Source organism: Meles meles, chromosome 1 (genome assembly GCF_922984935.1).
Source record: "Meles meles chromosome 1, mMelMel3.1 paternal haplotype, whole genome shotgun sequence".
NCBI lineage: Eukaryota > Metazoa > Chordata > Mammalia > Carnivora > Mustelidae > Meles > Meles meles.
The window spans coordinates 201,318,232-201,335,189 of record NC_060066.1 but is presented as its reverse complement, the minus strand read 5'-3'; the positions used below and the strand labels follow the sequence as shown (position 1 = coordinate 201,335,189).

Genomic DNA, 16,958 nt, shown 5'->3' with positions numbered 1-16,958 from the left:
AAGCCAAGTAATTTGAGTGAGTGCTGAGGTAATAAATTTGGGGAGATGTGACTGAATGTCAAGGAAGGAGAGCACAAATTCAGACTGAGAGGTGGTCTGAGAAATGTGGTCCAAGGGGGTGACATGTGACCCCAAACCTGAATGACCTGCAGAAGCCAGCCATGGAATGCTATGGGAGAAGAACACTTCAGGTGGAGGGAACTGTGAGTGCAAAGGCCCTGGGGTAGGGCCTCCTGGTCCAGCACTCCTTTGCCACTTGCTGCCTCTATAGGGCCCTCAGAGCCACCCTTTGACATGCTGGGCCTCCCTCAAGCTCAGCCCTAAGGTATCAATTTATCCAGAGCTCAGCAGCTCTCTGAGGCTGTGGGCCCCCCTCCCAGAAGCCTTGTGGGTGAACCGGATCTGAGGTTCCTGGTTCCTATCTGGCAGGGGGTGAGTGGCCATCTTCCCCGCCTACTTTCCCCAGGCTCCAGCCTCAGCCCCAAATCTCCATGGCAACCTTAGACACAATCCTGATCTGAAGAAGGATCTGGAACACAAAGATCACTATAAAGAGAGCAGAGGGCTGATGGACTTGCCTCCCCTTGCTCCTTGTGTCCTGCCAGACTGTCTGCCAGGGCCCCCCACCCTAGTTTCCCCAAAGACCCCAAACTGAGGATCCTGCAAGTCTGCCCCATTGCTGGGCACAGCAGGGCCTGGATGGAGGTCTGTCTGGGGCAGCTGCCCCAAAGGCTGCTTCTGCTGGGGGCGGCTGCACTGGCTGTGTCTGCTTTGGAAACAGGTGAGCCTGAGGGGGCTCCGCTGGGGTGGGCAGGGGAGTCAGGTCTTCCCACCCTTAGAGACCATATCCCCATGATAGGCTGGGCCCCTTGACTTGGAGGAGGCTGGAAAGTCTTGTGCCTGGTCTTGTTTGGTACCCCAAACTGCTCTGGGAAGCTGGAGCTCCAAGTCACCCAGAAACAGGGGTCTGGAGTACGCGTGGGGGAGGGAGCAGTAGACAACACCATGAGCTTTGTGGTCAGACAGTCCATGTTCACACTCTCAGTGATATCATGGCTTCACCTCTCGGGTTCTGGTTCTGCACCAGCAAAGTGGGAATAAGGGCCCTAGCTCCTTAAGGAATCATTATTACTATGCATATAAGATGAGATAAATGTGTAAGACATTTAGCTCCCGGCACACAAAAGGTGATCAACTCATTCACTCTCCAAGCCTCCCTGTTTCACCGTTGGCCTTCAGGGTAGGTTGTGGCTTTACTAGATTTAGGTTGTGGCTTTACTAGATTCACGAAGATTGGAGACAATGCTCCCACATCTGGAGCCCTGATAGTGAATTTCTTCCCCAAAGACCCATATCCCGGCTGGTCCTTCACACCCACTGGTGTTCCTACTATGCACCAGAAAAGCCACCTCCTCTTTTCCATCCTTACAAAAATCAGAGCTAGTTTGATTATTTGCACATTATCTCATTCAGTCCTCGCAACAACTCTGTAGCAGTGAGGATGTTTTGGGATGTAAGTCACAGATACCAAACTAACAGAGTTTAACCCATAAGGACATTTGCTATTTCACTCAAGGAGTGTGGCCACAGATGATTCCAGAAATGGTTAATTTAGCAGCTCCACCGTGTTGATGTTTCCATGATTCTCATGACCTCATCCTTGCAAAATGGCTGCTACAGACCTGTCCTTTGCATCCTCAGATAATGGCTTTCAAAAGCATAAAGAGAGGAGCTCCTCATCACCTGGCTCTCCCTTTCTTTTTTTTTCTTTTCTTTCATTCTTTTTTTCTTTTCTTTCTTTCTTTTCTCTTCCTTCCTTCCTTCCTTCCTTCCTTCCTTCCTTCCTACCTTCCTTCCTTCCTTTCTTTCTTTCTTTTAAATGAGAAAGGAAAACCTTTTCCAGGAGCCCTTGGCAAACCTCTTCAATCTCATTGGCCAGAATCAGGTGCCATGCCAATCCCTAAACCCCGCAGATTGAATTAGAATCACAAAACTTGGTTTAGGCCAATGACCAGGAGAGCAACCTGGTAGGCTGCTCACTGACAGCTGAGCGATATTAAGGTTCTTTTATCAAAGAGCAACAGGGAAAGGCTGGGGTAGGCAGAGGCCCAGTTGAGTCTGCCCCTCCTGGGATAAGGTACTAATAATAGCTAACACTTCTGTGACACTCATTAAACGCACAGCACTGTCCTGAGCGCTGAACCCTTACCTGCCCACAGTCCTCTAGTTTCATTTCCAAAATATGAGAAACTCCAAAAGCCAAAATTCCTTCTTAACTCATTTATGGGCGACACTTGACTTGAACTGATAGGAGGCTGTTTTTTGTCTTTATTTGTGCTGCTAAGGTTATGTCAGCAGGCTTGCTCTAGAAAACGTGTTTGATCATAGAGGGCTGCAGCATAATCTGTATTACCTACCTTATCTTTCTAAAAATCTGGAAAATTCTGAAATGTATTCTAGAGCTTTTGAATAAGAGATTGAGGACCTGAATTAAATTACTCAATCCTTTGAGTAATTAAATTACTCAACCCTTTTAGTAATTAAATTACTCAAAATTCTGAGATTGGGCAATCATTCCATTTTGTTGATGAAAAAAAACTGAGGCTCAGAGAGAGTGAGTGACTTACCTGGGGGTCACACAGCGGGCAGGGCTTGGAACCGGGCCACGCGGTTCCAGGGTTTGTGCTTTTCCCTGCAGCCGACCTGGTGGACCTCTGCGGGCAGACGTGGCAGGGGGCCGGGCTGCTGCTGCGCTCGCACTCCGCCTCGCGCAGGTTCTACTTCGTGGCCCCGGACACCGACTGCTGGCTCTGGATGCGGGCGGCGGCCGCCGGCGACAGGATTCGATTCCAGTTCCGCTTCTTCCTGGTCTACAGCTTGGCCGCGGCGGCCGGGGCGCCCCCAGCATCCCCTACGTCCAACGCCTCCTCCCCGGCGCCGGCCGACCCCTGCGCCCCCGGGTCCTACCTGCAGTTCTATGAGGGCCCGCCGGGGGCGCCGCTGCCCCTGGGGGCCCCTCTCTGTGGCCTGACCATCCCCGCGGCGGTGGCGTCCTCTGGGCCCTTCCTGGGCCTCCGCCTACTCACCAGAGGCCGCCAGCCCCGCGTGGACTTCGTTGGCGATGCCACCTCTTTCCGGCTGGGTGGGTGGGGGCTGTTGGCCGGGACCGGGGGCACCAAGCCGGGGGCAGCTGCGGGCCTGGGGTCACTGGTGTGGCACCTGCAGCGCGGAGGATGGGGCCGGCTACTGGGGCCTGGGCGCGGTTGGAGCAAGGGGACTGGCAGCGGGCTGAGCGCGCTCCCGGGGGGGAGGGGGGAGGGAAGGGGGCATTCCAGACCCCCGGAGTCGACCGGGTAAATCTGACCCCCGGGCTGCGATGGCATCCCCCTACCAGCCCCTACCAGCCCCCGACGCACGCCCGCACACACTCACCCATTCCCAACTCCCACACACTCCCAGACCTGACACCCAGTACCCGCATGCACCCTGCACACTCATTCACACGACCCCCCACTCACACACCTCATGCCTCAACACCCCCCCTCGGCACACACCCCACACACCCTGCACACTCATTCATGTGACCCACACTCACACCCCTCGTACCCCAACACCCTCATTCATACACTGCACACTCATTCACACAACCCCACATGCACAAACCTCACATCCCAACACCCACACTTACACACACTGTATAGGTGCATACAACCCAGAACTCTGCACTCCTTTACACAATTCACCCACCCACGTGCCACACACACTGTGACACACAAGCTGTGTACATCCCATACCGCACACTCCCACACAGTTTACGTCACACACCTCCTACACATACAGCACCACTTTGCACACTTAGATACACCTTAAACACTCTCAAGTTCACACATGGCTCTTCTGTCCTGGCTCAGCCCTTCGCGGGTTACAGAGGGGCCGAGTGAGGACCCTCGGGGCTGTCAGCGACAGCAAGGAAGGGGAACTCACGGTAGTTAATAGTCACTTGGTACGCACTGCCTTTGCCCTTCGCGTGCTGATGTGTCTGGGCCTCCCGGCCACACCACAGAGGTCTCCTGGTCCTCCTGTTTCTGAGTGGGAAACAGGCTCAGGGAGGTTGGGGAAAGTGCCCAGGCCTCCCGGCTCAAAAGCGGGGCAGCTGGGCTTCAGTGGCCAGAGCACATCCTCTTGTTCAAAGTGAGTTCAAGGCTTTAGCCCCCGCAGGCTCCCCCAGGACTGGAGACATTCCCGTGTGTCCCAGCAGAGGATGTGTCCAGTGGTGGCGAGTAGGTGAGCTGCCCAAACCCGGAAGACTCCAAAAGCGCAGAGAAACTTTGGTGCCCATGCTGGCAAGATATCCAGGCTGGGGATTCAAACGTGGGAGTGCGAGCGCTTTGAGACTCAGACAGCCCATGCAGGCTCACCGGGAGCTAGACTTTGACGTGCCAGGCCCTGGACGGCCCCCTTTTTTTTTTTTTTTTTGAAGATTTTATTTATTTATATGACACAGAGAGAGAGATCACAAGTAGGCAGAGAGACAGGCAGAGAGAGAGGGGGAAACAGGCTCCCTGCCGAACAGAGAGCCCAACACGGGGCTCGATCCCAGGACTCTGACACCATGACCCGAGCCGAAGGCAGAGGCCCAACCCACTTAGCCACCCAGGAGCCCCATGGACGGCCCTTTAACACTGAGCTGGTCCGCCAGAGCCCCCGGGGCCGTCTCATGGCCTCTTTAGACAAGGCCCACCTTCTCCCCTGGCCTAGTGCCTGGCCTGAATTTGGGATTTTATTTATTTATTTATTTATTTATTTATTTATTTGTTTATTTATTTTTGAGCGAGAGAGGGAGGAAGAGTGTGTGTGTGTGACCAAGAGCAGGGGTGGGAAGCAGGGACAGGGAGAGAGTCTTAAGCGGGCCCCAGGCCCGCACCGAGCATACTGTGGGGCTCGATCTCACGACCCTGAGATCATGACCTGAGCTGAAATCAACAGTTGGACGCTTCACTGACTGAGCCACCCAGGCGCCCCTGAATTTTGGATTTTAGATTCTTTCTCTCTTCTCCCTTAGTCTTTGGCTCTAGGGGGAACTATAGGAAATTTGGACTCTAAATCCTTAGGGCCAAGACCGGTGGTGCCTGGGGTCTCCCTTCCGGCTTCCATAGGCTGCAGCAGGCCCAGGGGCCTGGGATGTGTTGCACACAGCGCTCACTGGCTGATTGAGAATTAACCCCTCCCCTGTACCCTCCTCCTCTCTCCCTGTGACCTTGCCTGCTTGCAAGTGCAGCTGTCAGCCGGAGAGCCAGGATGCTGCTGGTGTCTGTGTTCGTTAGCATGGACTCCCGAAAGGAGGCCGTGGTGAAGCCCTATCACAGCTCTGGCTTCCTTAGATCAATTTTGTCACTTGAATGAAGAACGGTTCATTTCACATCATTAGGCCACACACGCAGTCCCTGTCACTCACACCTGCAGGCACAGGCTGTCTGGTTCGTGCACACACGCCTACACTGACACTCACATGTGACTGCCCGTACACAATCACACCACTGTTTGTGTTCTGTCTCACGTTCACCCTTACATCTCCATACCTGTTATGTAGTCTTCATTTTCATTTGTAGACAAAAGAAACCCGACTCAAGTTGGTTTAGCCAAAGGAGAACGGGGAGGGACTCCTGTAACTGGGGTATTGAGGTGCTGGTTCAGGTAGAGCTGGATCCAGCAGTTCAAGTAATGGCACCTGAGCTCTGTGTCCTTATCCTCTGTCTTTGCATTGTGGGAATCTGCTTGGCCTCCCTCTCAGGCAGCTTCTCTTTCTATCTGGCAGTAAGATGATCCTGCAGCTCCAAAGCCACAGTCAACATTATAGCTCTAACCTCAACAAAATAGAGAGCGAGAATCTTTTCTTATGGTTCTAGCAAAAGTGCCGGGACCAAATCTGAGTAGTCGTGTGGGCCATGTGTCCATTTCTGTAGCCAGGAAATGGAATGCTCTGATTCCCATGCCCACCCCTGAGCGAGGGTATTGGGCAATCCCCCCGGAACCAGCTTTTCTTCACAGAATGGGATGCTGGGTAAGTCAGCCTCTCTGCACACCATGTGCATCAAGTCATACAATTCATACGCCTGTGTGCATATTCATTCATTTAACAAATGTTGCAGGGGCACCCGCAATGTGCCCGGTGCTGTTCTAGGCTCTAGGGATAGAGCAATGAACGGCAGAGAAGTCCCTGTCCTCTCTGAGCTGACATCATGGTAGGGGAGACGGGCCATTAACAAATAACCAAGTGAATCCATGTTCTGCCGAGGTGAGGAGGGCTGCAGAGGGACGGAAATCAGGACAAGGAGGACCAGAGTGCTGGGGGAGGGTGCCATTCATGAGCGTGGGACTGGATTCCTCATCTGCTGCTTTGCTACAAGCTGTGTAGCCTTGGCCAAGTGACCTGAGCTCTCTGTGTCTATCTTCTGATCTCTGAAATGAGAGTAGGAACAGTGTTTATCGTGTAGGGTTATTGTGAGAACTTCAGGAATTGGGTGTGGGTGAAGCACTGAGAGCCATGCCCAGCACCAGACAGGAATCAGTAAATGTCAGCCATCGGCATCATCTTGAGGACCATACACCTGTCTCCCATGAAACACCCACCTATCCCTTCATCTGCACGCACACAAAAGCAGCTCTCTGCGGCTCGCAACTCCCATGTTCCCTCACTATGGGGCTACACAACCCTGTGCATCAGGGGTGGCTCAGGGTCCTCATCTCATGCCTCCCCTCCTGGCCCCAGGAGCCTGCGGTGCCTACTTCCGCTGTCGGAATGGCAGGTGCGTGCCCGCAAGCCTGGTGTGCGATCGCTGGGGTGTTGACAACTGTGGCGATGGTAGTGACCAGGCTTCTTGGCCACCAGCCAACTGCAGAGGTCAGTGATGGGTGTGGCCCGGGGCCCTGCTGAGCTGCTAGGAGGGAAACTGGGGCTGACTCCCCTTCCCTGGGGCAGGGCCTCCGTGGGGAGGCTGGGGGCAGGGGCATGGCAGGAGAGAACAAGCTGAAGCCTAGGAGTGGGGAACCTGTGTAGCCTGGACTATCTGAGAATCAGAGCAAGTTAGAGCCGGAATGATGCTGGAAGTGATCTAATCCAGCTGCTTCCAAATGGTATTTCAGTGGTGGAAGCTTTTCCTAAGTGGAATTTTGCAGCGGACCAAGAGGAAGAGATGCTCTATTTAACTGGACATGGAGGCCCAGACCCTGGCTGACTGCTGTCCCATCAAGGGACCTGAGTCAAATCTTCAAGACTTGCTTTGGAAACCATTGTCCAGTCTGACTCCCATGTTTTATGTATGGGGAAACTGAGGCCGAGGGGAGGAGAAATGTCTTGCCCAAGGTCATAGAGTCAGGGAGTAGCATGACCAGGAATGACCTCTGTGGACAGGGGGACGAAAGAAAACAGGGCACCCAGGAAGCTCCTTCCTGGGAATCTAAGATGCCACATCTGCAAACAGGGCTGCCATGTACAGTTCAACAGGATGTTTACTGCAAATTAAACAACTGGCTGTAGGTGCTGATAAACCTAACCTTTTGGAGTGGTCCTAAACTAAGTGAAATACCACAGGTAAAGAGCCCAGTGCCCAGCATGGTGCTTGGTGCCCAGAGAATGCTTAGTACCGACACTTCCTCCTTCTTGAGAAGTAGCCCCATTTGTAACCCTGGGCGCTGGAGCTGGGCAGTGTGGGCTCAAGTCCTCCCCCAGTACTTCCTGCTCTGTGACCTGGGCAAGCGACTTAACCTCTCCAGGCCTCACTTTCCTTATATGAAATGGAAATGCTGATAGTAACAAACTCAGACGGGTTTGGGGAGGCTTCAGTGAGCCCAAGTCAAGCCCTGGAAAGTTCTGTGTGTTCCTCTATCATTTCCTGCTGCAGGTCCCCCTCTGGTGCCCAGACAGGCAGGGGTTACCGATGGCCCTGTGTCCAAGACCCTGATGCTCCGCTCAGCTCTCAGCTCTGCAGGAACCCTCCAGATGGCCACCCAGAGGACACGCATCACAGGCCGGGCCCCTGAACAGCAGGGTACAACTGCTCCTCTGGGAGGTAGATGGCTCTTGCTTCCCACCTGCTTCCACTCCTCCCACCAAGGTCACACTTATCCCTCCTCCTGTGAAAGGGACAGGGCAGCAGGCCTAGGGTGAGGCCTGAGTGGGCTTTCCTTTTCTTTCTGCAGGTTCCCAGCTCCGAGGTGTGGCGCTGGTCTCCTTGCTGGTCCTAGCCTCTGCTGGCCTCCTCGTGGGCCTCCTCTGGTGCTGCCGCTCCTCCCACTGGCGGGCCTGGTGGGCTGGTGCCCAGGGCCTCTGCCCCAGCTGCACCACCTGTTACACACGTCCTGGCCAGGTGGCTCCTGGGGGGCTGCAGCCAAGTGGGCCGGCCTTCCAGGATCAGGGAGGACATCCCTAGAGGCTGTAGCTTTGGAAACAGGAGTCAGACACACTTAGGGCTCTACCCCATCCCCAGGAGGGCCACCTGACTTGGGCATGTCACAAAAGCCTCAGACTCAGCCTTGTGGGTGTCGTGAGTGACACGGAGCTAACCAGCCCTGTCACTCGGGTGGCTGCTGGCACCCTGCTGGATCTGGGAAGGGCGGGGGCAGGGGCCTCACTCCCCCGCAGCTGCCCTTCTTCACTCCCAGAATTCACCTGCCCGCCTTTGCCCGCCCCCGGCCCTCCCTCGGGTTCCACTGAGTCAAGCCCCAGTCGGGGCACAGGAGACAGCTCTGGCGGGGATAGCACCGTTTATTAAGAAAGATCAAGACAAAGACCACAGGAGGGTCCCTTCTAGGACACAGAGGCCAGGCGTCCTGACCCCACATCTGCGGGCTGCTGGTGGGGAGGTCACGTGCCCCCAGCTGGGCCCTCAGGCTCCCGCAGATGGGGCAGGGCTGTCATGTCCCCTTCCTGTCCCTCCCAGTCATGAGTCCTGGCATCCCCCACCCAAGGCACTAACTCTTTTCAACCACCAATGCCCTCCTCCCCACCTGTCCCCTGGGTCTTCACTTCCAGATCAGTGGGGGGGATATGGCCTGGTGTGGGCGGGGAGACCCTCTCAGTGCTGGGCTCTGCCTGTATCAGCTCCTGGGAAGAGCTGGGGTAGAGTTCCCCTTGCCGCCCCTGAGGGGCAGGGGCCCTGGGCCAGGTGTTGGGGGGTAGGGGTGGGGTGGGGGGGCTGCAGGCCAGGAGGGCTCAGGGGGAGGCGGAGGCTGCCAGGGGCAGGTGGCCCGCCTGGCTAGGCAGAAGTGAAAGGGGCTGGGACATGGGCTGGTGGGGGTGGGAGGGGGGGAGGTGGCCTGCCCAGGGGTGAGCTGCCTTTTGTTCCACAGTTGGCACTAAAGAGCTTTCCCCACCCAGAGGAGAGTGGCAAAGGCAACTGCGAGGCCCCTGCTCCAGGGAGCTGGTGAGGCACCAGGCTGTGGGCCGTGGTTGGCTCTTGTAGGACTGAGGGCTGCCGGAGGGCCGTGGGACGGGGACAGCCCAGCTCCATGGGGGGAGGGGCTCTCCAGCGGCCGTGACAGTTCTGAGACCACTCGGCTACTGCGTCTGACCCCCAGTCCTGGCAGGCCCCTGAGGCACCGGCTCTCGTCCGACCTGCCCTACCTACCAGCCCGCGGCTCGGCCCGGGGGTGCTGGTGTTGGGGGTGGCATGCCTACCCTCCAGTCCAGCCCAGGGCAGTAGCAGCAAAGCGTGGCATTGCCTCAGTTTCTTACAAAATAGTCATAATAATAATATTAATAATAATATACTCGATGTCATGGGGCTGGGACGCGGCCCGGGAGTCCGTGTGGGCCAGGCAGCCGCCTATGAGGGGCAGGGGCGGGTGTTGGCGCCAGCCTGGGCACGGTGCTGCAGGTCCAGCGGCTGTGGCGGTGGAGCGCCGGGCCGGGCCGAGTGCAGCACCAGGTTCTTGATGCAGCCGGTGATGCCCGAGGAGAAGCGGCCCCCAGTCAGAGTGGTCACATCGGGGGCTCCGCCTGCAGGCACCGGGGGAGGACGGGGCATGTCAGCTCCCGCAGCCCAGCACGTCCTAGCTCTGTGGGGGCCCCACTGCTTCCCTGGTCCTAGGGAGGGCACCCGAGGCCTGTACCGGGGTCCAAGCCTGGGACTTACCGATATAGATGCTGCCCTTGGTGTTGACGGCCACGTTAGGGCCTGGTGACTGGCCACTGACCAGCTCCTCACCATCCACCTGGATGGAGCCTCTCCGGCCTTCTCTGTTGGCGGAACGGGTGTGGGGGCCTCATCACCAGTTCCAAGGGACCCCTCCCTTTGCCATAACGATGCCAGACAGGAAGGCCTGACTCTGCTTGGAGCTCTTTCCTTCCACCACTGGATGAGATCTGGCCCCACAAACACAGCTTCCTGGCACCTCTCTCAGCTGTCACCTGTCCCCTCGGGTGTCTGCCCTCCCCACGTCCCCCTGCCGCCGCCATGGTGTTCTGTCCTGCCCTGAAGTCTGTGTTTAGGCTGGTGGGCTCTCCGCCCACCTAGGCTTCAAGTTCTCTCCCAGAGCTCAAAGCCTGCCTCCCTGTACATTGGCAGGCAGCATCCCGTCCTACCCCAGAACTCTGTGCCCTTCACCCCAGTGCCTGGGGGGCCTTTCTTACCGCAGTGCGGTCACCCGATGCCACTCGCCATCATCAATGGGGTCCTCAGAGACCAGGCGGGCCTCCCCACTGCCCAGCTGGTAGCTGCAGGCACACAGGGCCAAGACAGTGAGAGCTGGGCCAGACGGGGCTGGTTTGGGGGGCTGGGGTCCCGGGAGGGCTGCAGCTTCTCGTGGGAGGAGACGTGGCACCAAGCAGAGGGGAAGCCCCTGAAGGGGAGGGGAAGGAAGGGGCAGGTGCCCGGACCCACCTGAAGACAAGGTGTCCATCCTGAAGCCCGAGACTGATGAAATCCTTGCCGCGGCCAGCGTCTCCCACGTCCTGCCAGGGAAGCACAGGGTCACTGCGGTTCCCTGTCTAGACAGCCGAGGCCCCTGCTGCTGTGGCCTCTACCCTCCTCTCTCCCACCAGGGGGCTGGCGACCCTGAGACTGGGCTGGACGCCCACACTCACCACGCCCTGCCAGAGCAGGAGGCCATTGGCTGTGCTGGTCCGAACTTCCAGCTCGATGGTCTCCGGGACCTCGGGCAGGCTGGGAGTGGAGGAGGCGGGTGAGGGGGAAGAAGCTGCAGATTCCTGCTCCCCTCCCTGAACCCACCGGTTCCCCCAGCACCTGTCTCACCTTCTGGAAAAGATGCGGCCAGGGAGGGAGAGGAAGCCATCATCATGGAAATAGGCTCCATATTGTCCAGGGGCATCTGCGGGATGATGTGGGGACAGTAAGGCCCCTGCTCGCCTGTATGGGGCGGCCACCGTGCTGGCTTCCGGACCTCCACCTTCACCCCAACATGTGCTATTATGGCGGCTCTGAGCCTGCAGTCTCCAGAGACCCCAGGGGGCTCTGGACATAGGTCGGGGGCCTGTGAACTTGGACGGAGAGATACTGGGGCTCGACCTTCACTCACTTCTCATGAAATGGAGTTGTTCCTTCCGTTATGCATGCGGGCAGCAAACCCAAGGAGCCGTACATAGCAGAACTTATGATTTGTCACTAACATATCATTGGAAAATTTTAAATATTTTGAGAACTTTATCTCATTACAGTGGGTTTCCTCTGAAATCCCATGTATTTTATTTTATGTAGTCAGAAGGGTCCAGATAGGCTGACCAACCACCATCCCTATTTGCTGAGTCCTGTCCTGGTTTTAGTTCAAGTTCACATCCCGAGGACCCCTCAGCCCTGAGCAAACCAGGAGAGCTTGTCACCTAGGTCCCTGGCACACAGAAGTTTCAGAACCCTTGTGTTCTCTTTCTCTTACAGAGGGGAAGTGGAAGACAGTCTGGGGGTGGGTGTGAGCGACCTGCCCAGAAAGTGGGAAGCCAGCATGGCCACCCAGACCTTTAGATCCCAGTGTCCTTACTGGGTGTGGTTCCAGCATCCCCTGCAGACCCATCCTCAGGCCAGTGCTGGTCCCTGTGGGCCTACAAGGGTAGGGGGCACTTGGCCACCGTCCACCCAAAGATGTGAACAGTGAGCATTTCCTAAGCACCTACTGTGTGCCCAATAACCTACGGGGAGTGTCCCAGCCGGCTGCAAGCACCCTTTCATTTAAAGGGATCCTTACAATAATCCTGTGGCTTAGACATAACGTTAATAAAAGCTAACATTCTGTACCCACTGTCGACCAGACGTTCTAGGCATTTTGAGTACATTAAATAATTGTATCCTGACACCAACTTTTATCCAACCCTTGTGGAAGGATGTCACTCCTCTTTATTTTACACATAAGGAAACGGAGGCACAGAAGGGTAAGTGACTCACGCACGAGAACGCAGCTAGTAGGCGGCAGGGCTAGGATTCGAATCCAGAGCCCATGTTCTTAGCTGCTCTACCGCCACCTCTCCTGTCCCGTTAGTGAGAAGGAAGAAGATGGCTATATACAAAGCAGTTAGCCCAGCATCCCTGAAAGTTTAATAAACACTGATTTTTAAAAAAATGATCACTGCTTTTAAATACCCCGTGGAATCCTTGAGAAGGCAGGTCTTGCCTTGTTCATCTTGTATTTCCTGCCTCAAGGGCAAGGACGGGCACAGAAGAGTTTGTTGACAGGATGTGTGAATGCAGAGGAGGAAACTGAGGTCAGAGTGGCTCAAGGACCCACCCCCCGCGGCCTCGCCAGCTCAACTAGCCCAGAAGTACAGGGCATGACCCAGCTGTGTTGCTGGGCTCTTCATTCCCTCCCTCTGAGACCAGTGAGCCTCTTGCGTGGCCTTGTCCTGCTCACAGGCCAGAAGCAAGACGGTGGGCTCCTTGGGAGAGGGGCTGACCTGGGAAGCCAGGGAAGGAGACAAGCCTCTCTGGCCACAGGAAGTACGTACCATTGCCTCCGCTGCCTTCCAGATGCCACTCGGACTCCGCTGTGCCTTGTCCAGGGCCTATAAAGAGAGGCAGGTGTGGTTAGCAGGCACAGACACCGCGGGGCCCCGTGTGTCGCTCCCAGGGCCCCAAGTGGGAGGTGGGGAGAAGCCGGGACAGTTACCTTGTTGGCAGCGGGGCCCAGAGAAGCCGGGGGGACAGAGGCAGCGGGTGCCCTGGCAGGTGCCTCCGTGCAGACAGGGCTCACGGAGCCGGCAGGGGTTCTCCTCGTGCTCACACAGGTCTCCTGCAGGCCAGGGCGCCGTGAGTAGGTGTGGGCTGAGGCAGCTGCTCCTCCTCTCTGCACCCTCCCCTCAATATTCCCCCCCCCGCCCCCGCCGGGGCCAGGGTCGGGGGTGGGCTCACACACCTTTGAAGCCGTCTGCACACAGGCACTGGAACTCGTACTCGCCGGCTGGCATGCACGTGCCGCCGTTCCGGCAAGGCTGGCGCTCACACGGGGAGCTGCTGTAGCACTGCCCGACGCCCCGGCTGCCCAGGAAGCTGTAGGTGAGGTCCAGCCGCTTCCCATTCACGGACACCTGTGGCACAGGGACACTGAAGGGGGCTCTGGGCATGCCGGGGGCATAGGCCAGGCTGCCCAGCGGAGGGTAGCTGGGAACCCAAGTGGGAATATGGGGTGACAGAGGAACCTAAGCTGAAGGCCTCCTGTGTGCCAGGGACATCCAGCGGGGCGGTCACTCCTCGACGGAGTGACCCACTGCACAGAGGAGGGAACTGAGGCTGGCAGGGAAGTGCCCAGGCTCACTGTGGGGTCAGTGGGGGGGAAAGGGGGGAGCTGGCCCGCATCCTCTCCTCCCCTCCCTTCCCCTCCCCTGTGGGCCCCTGGAGGCTGCTGCTCACCTCGCCCACGCAGCCACGGAAGTGAGCGCTAACGTTGGTGGCCGGAGGCAGCCGCACGGAAGGCTCCACGCCCCCGAGGTAGAGGAGTGTGTGCAGGTTGAGGCCCTGGCTCTTGCCGGGTGAGGAGCGCAGCACGGGGGATCTGCTGTTCACGCGCAAGCTGCCGTCCTTGTTCAGACGCTCGGCGGACACTCGGTGCCAGTGGCCCAGGGCCAGTGGCTCGGGGCTCCGCAGCACAGCCAGCCCTGGGAGGGGGGGATGCCAGATGGGGATGGCACCCGCAGAGGGTTCCTCCTGCCCACTCCATACAGGTACTTGAGTGGACAGGACGTTCCAGGAGGAACCCGACAGAGGCCTAGGGGACTTGCCCAAACTCCCATGTGGAGAACGGATGTCACTGAACAGGGGACTCGGGTGGGTCTGACTTCTGAGGGTACTCCTCCAGCCCTCCTTAGGGCACGGGGAGCCGAGGGGGGTGCATAGCTCGGTGCCCAGAGCCCATCTGCTCTTGGTGTCTGGCGCTCACCTGACCCTAACTCGTAGCGGAACTCCAGGTGGCTGCCGACCATCGCCAGGGACACGAAGTCCTCCACGGGCCCGCTCTTCCCCCCACTGAACACCAGGATGCCGTCGGGTGCCAGTGGCTTGAACTCCACATCCAGGCGCAGCTCGTGGTGTGTGTTGGTGAGTGCGGGCAATGCCAGGTAGGAGCCAGTGCCCGACATGGAGGGGGTGGTCACTGTCACACCTGTGGTGGCCACAGCTCAGCCGGGGCCAGCGGGGGTCCTGGCGCCCCTGCCCGGCCCGCTCCAGATCCCGGGCCTCAGGACTGGCTGGGTAATAGCTGCAGCCATATGGGAGTCTCTGCCCTCAGGCCCCACAGACCAGGCTGGAAGCGGGGGGGTGGGTGGGAGGGTGGGGGGGTGGGGTTTACAGACCCTCCTGGGAGAGATTCGGGCTGGGCAGAGGCTTAGCCTGGTGACTTTGAGGCCCTCTGGCTCTGGACTCATGTTATCATCCACAGGGCCCTTTGTGACCTCCGAGTGTCCCTGCCCAGCTTCCCCCCTCCATCCCGGGCTCCCCCAGGGACTCAGGTCTAGCTCCACTCACCTTCCTCACACCTCACCCCTGAGCGGCCCAGGTGGCAGCGGCAGGTGTAGCCTCGGCCATCAGGCCTGTTCACACAGGTGGCGTCTGGCCCACAGGCCTCTGGGGGACAGAGGGGCCAGCAAGAAGGACACTGAGGTGGCCTGGGAGAGGGCGGGGTCCTGATGCTATAGCCCTACCTACTGCAGCCCCAGGGCCATGACCAGCCTGGGAGGACGGCATCGGAGACTGGGCAGGAGGAATGGATGACAGCAGGGTAGGGGGTACCAAGGAGGCTTGGTGGGGGACAGCACGGGATGATGGGGTAACGGTGTGGGGCGCTGGGTATCCGGGAGGCAGGTCATGGGCGACTTTGGTGAGAGTTGGGAAGGAGATAGGTACCTGGGGTGTTGGGGGTGCCTGGCAGCAGTGACAGGGGTAGGACGAGTAGCTGGGCACTGGGGACAGGGGTGCGAACTCGGGGAGCAGAGTGGGTGTTAGGGCGGCAGGGATGGAAGTAGCTGTGAGGAGAGGCGAGCACTTGGGTGAGTGACAGAGCGGGCTAAGGAGGGTCAGCGGTGGGGTGGGGGGTACTGAGGAGCAGCTACGGGCAGAAGCGAGCACTGGGGCGGCAGTGACCGGAAGAGTGGGTCACACACCTGGGTGGCAGTGCAGGGCCTGGGAGTGCTCACAGCGGCTCCCGGTGAAGCCGGCCGGGCAGATGCACACGTAGCTGCTGCTCTCCGAATCCTGACATTGGCCCCCGTTCTGTGAAGCCACCCCAGAAGTCAGGCAGAGAACCCCCCGGCTCTCCCCTACTTCCCAGAGGGGGCCATCCAGGTGGAGGGGCAGCGGCCGGGGGCAGTGAGGGGCGCATGTGTTGTAGGGTTACCTGGCATGGCCGGTCCCGACAGGTGGGGCAGTGGGAGATGCCGTGCACGGTAAGGTTGAGGTCATGGAACACGATCTCCTCGCCCTGGATGCGCAGCTCCCGGACACAGCCTGGGTGGTGGGGGGCCACGATGAGGAGAGCAGAGGGTGCCAGGAGGCCTGCCCAGCCCACAGCCCACACCCCGCGGTGCTTCCAGACTCCCCATGGGCTCTGCCAGCCGGCCTGCCGAGGCTCGGCCAGGCATGGAGGCCGGGCGGGGGCTCACCTACGAAGCCACTGCTCAGCCCCGCCTTGGGGATGGCATTGTAGTCGGGGTAGCCACCCAGGTAGAGCTCCTCGTTTAGGTCCAGACCCTGGAACTTGCCCTGGGGAATGGAGAAGCCCGGATGGCAGACAGGGGCTGGGCAGAGGTGGGGAGGGGGCCAGAAGGGGGGGACGGTGGGGCCTCACCTGAGAGGTCCCGTTGACCGGGGCCAGGCTGCCCACGATCAGGGAGCCCTGGGTAAGGCTGCGCAGCAGGGTCACGGTGTGGAACTGACCCAGCGCCAGCGGCGTGGGGTGGCGGATGGTGGCCATGCCCGAGCCTGCGTCAAACCTGCTCCCCAGGGTGGAACCGGGGTGGGAGAGAGCGTACGGGGCTGGTCAGAAGGGCCGGGCAGGGGGCCCAGCCTGGGGAGAGGTGATGTCACTGTTTCCTGTAGTTCTGGTCTAGTTCCTGTCCCTGCCTTGTCCTCCCCACGGATCACCCACTCCCAGCTCACCCTAACCCTGCCGCTTCCTCAGATCCTTTCCTCCCCCACGAACACTCCCATCCCCAGAGCTTATCCAGAGCAGTCCTGGGGCGCTAACTGCCCTTGGCTCTGTAGCCCTGGGGATCACCTTGCTCTTTCCCTCTTTATGGCTACTGTTCCCCAGCCAAAGTTATCTATTCCCCCAAGGGCAGAACTCGATCTCTCTGTATCAGTGCCTGGCACAGGACAGGTGTCCAGCAAATAGTTTTTGAGCGAATGAATGAACGAGTCCTGGTCTGCAGGGGTCCCACTCAGCAAAGACGCTCTCGGCACCACTGAGCACGTCTGCTGGAGTTTTGTGCGAGTCTAGGTGGCTTCCTCCCACAGATGGCCGACACA

General features: G+C 58.5%; 2 protein-coding genes across 7 annotated transcripts in view; one reads left to right on the top strand and one right to left on the bottom strand.

The window, feature by feature from the left end:
• The first annotated feature begins 699 nt into the window (after positions 1-699).
• Positions 700-8,627, top strand: LDLRAD2 (low density lipoprotein receptor class A domain containing 2). The gene is made up of 4 exons (XM_046000468.1): positions 700-781; positions 2,699-3,142; positions 6,770-6,901; positions 7,902-8,627. Exons 1-4 carry the CDS (start codon positions 700-702, stop codon positions 8,165-8,167), a joined length of 924 nt encoding a protein of 307 aa, XP_045856424.1. The 3' UTR covers positions 8,168-8,627.
• Positions 8,628-8,746: 119 nt separating this feature from the next.
• HSPG2 (heparan sulfate proteoglycan 2) overlaps positions 8,747-16,958 on the bottom strand; it is a 98,893-nt gene continuing 90,681 nt past the window's right edge. For all 6 annotated transcript variants that reach the window (XM_046000418.1, XM_046000454.1, XM_046000426.1 and 3 more), the window contains 16 exons: positions 16,279-16,423; positions 16,094-16,193; positions 15,829-15,938; positions 15,596-15,704; positions 14,961-15,059; positions 14,377-14,598; positions 13,851-14,095; positions 13,357-13,528; positions 13,111-13,233; positions 12,950-13,006; positions 11,253-11,328; positions 11,084-11,162; positions 10,881-10,951; positions 10,631-10,714; positions 10,134-10,237; positions 8,747-9,997 (listed from right to left, as the gene is read on the bottom strand). In XM_046000418.1, the coding sequence (XP_045856374.1) occupies positions 9,825-9,997; positions 10,134-10,237; positions 10,631-10,714; positions 10,881-10,951; positions 11,084-11,162; positions 11,253-11,328; positions 12,950-13,006; positions 13,111-13,233; positions 13,357-13,528; positions 13,851-14,095; positions 14,377-14,598; positions 14,961-15,059; positions 15,596-15,704; positions 15,829-15,938; positions 16,094-16,193; positions 16,279-16,423 (1,969 nt within the window). In that variant the 3' untranslated portion in view covers positions 8,747-9,824. The remainder of the gene's footprint in view (positions 9,998-10,133; positions 10,238-10,630; positions 10,715-10,880; positions 10,952-11,083; positions 11,163-11,252; positions 11,329-12,949; positions 13,007-13,110; positions 13,234-13,356; positions 13,529-13,850; positions 14,096-14,376; positions 14,599-14,960; positions 15,060-15,595; positions 15,705-15,828; positions 15,939-16,093; positions 16,194-16,278; positions 16,424-16,958) is intronic.

What these genes read in the sequence shown, in the direction of transcription:
- LDLRAD2 (XM_046000468.1), top strand. Translation starts at nt 700, where the DNA reads ATGGAGGTCTGTCTGGGGCAGCTGCCCCAAAGGCTGCTTCTGCTGGGG. An exon ending in TGCCACCTCTTTCCGGCTGG is followed by an intron (nt 3,143 to 6,769) that starts GTGGGTGGGGGC and finishes TCCTGGCCCCAG; the next exon opens with GAGCCTGCGGTGCCTACTTC. An exon ending in GCCACCAGCCAACTGCAGAG is followed by an intron (nt 6,902 to 7,901) that starts GTCAGTGATGGG and finishes TTCCTGCTGCAG; the next exon opens with GTCCCCCTCTGGTGCCCAGA.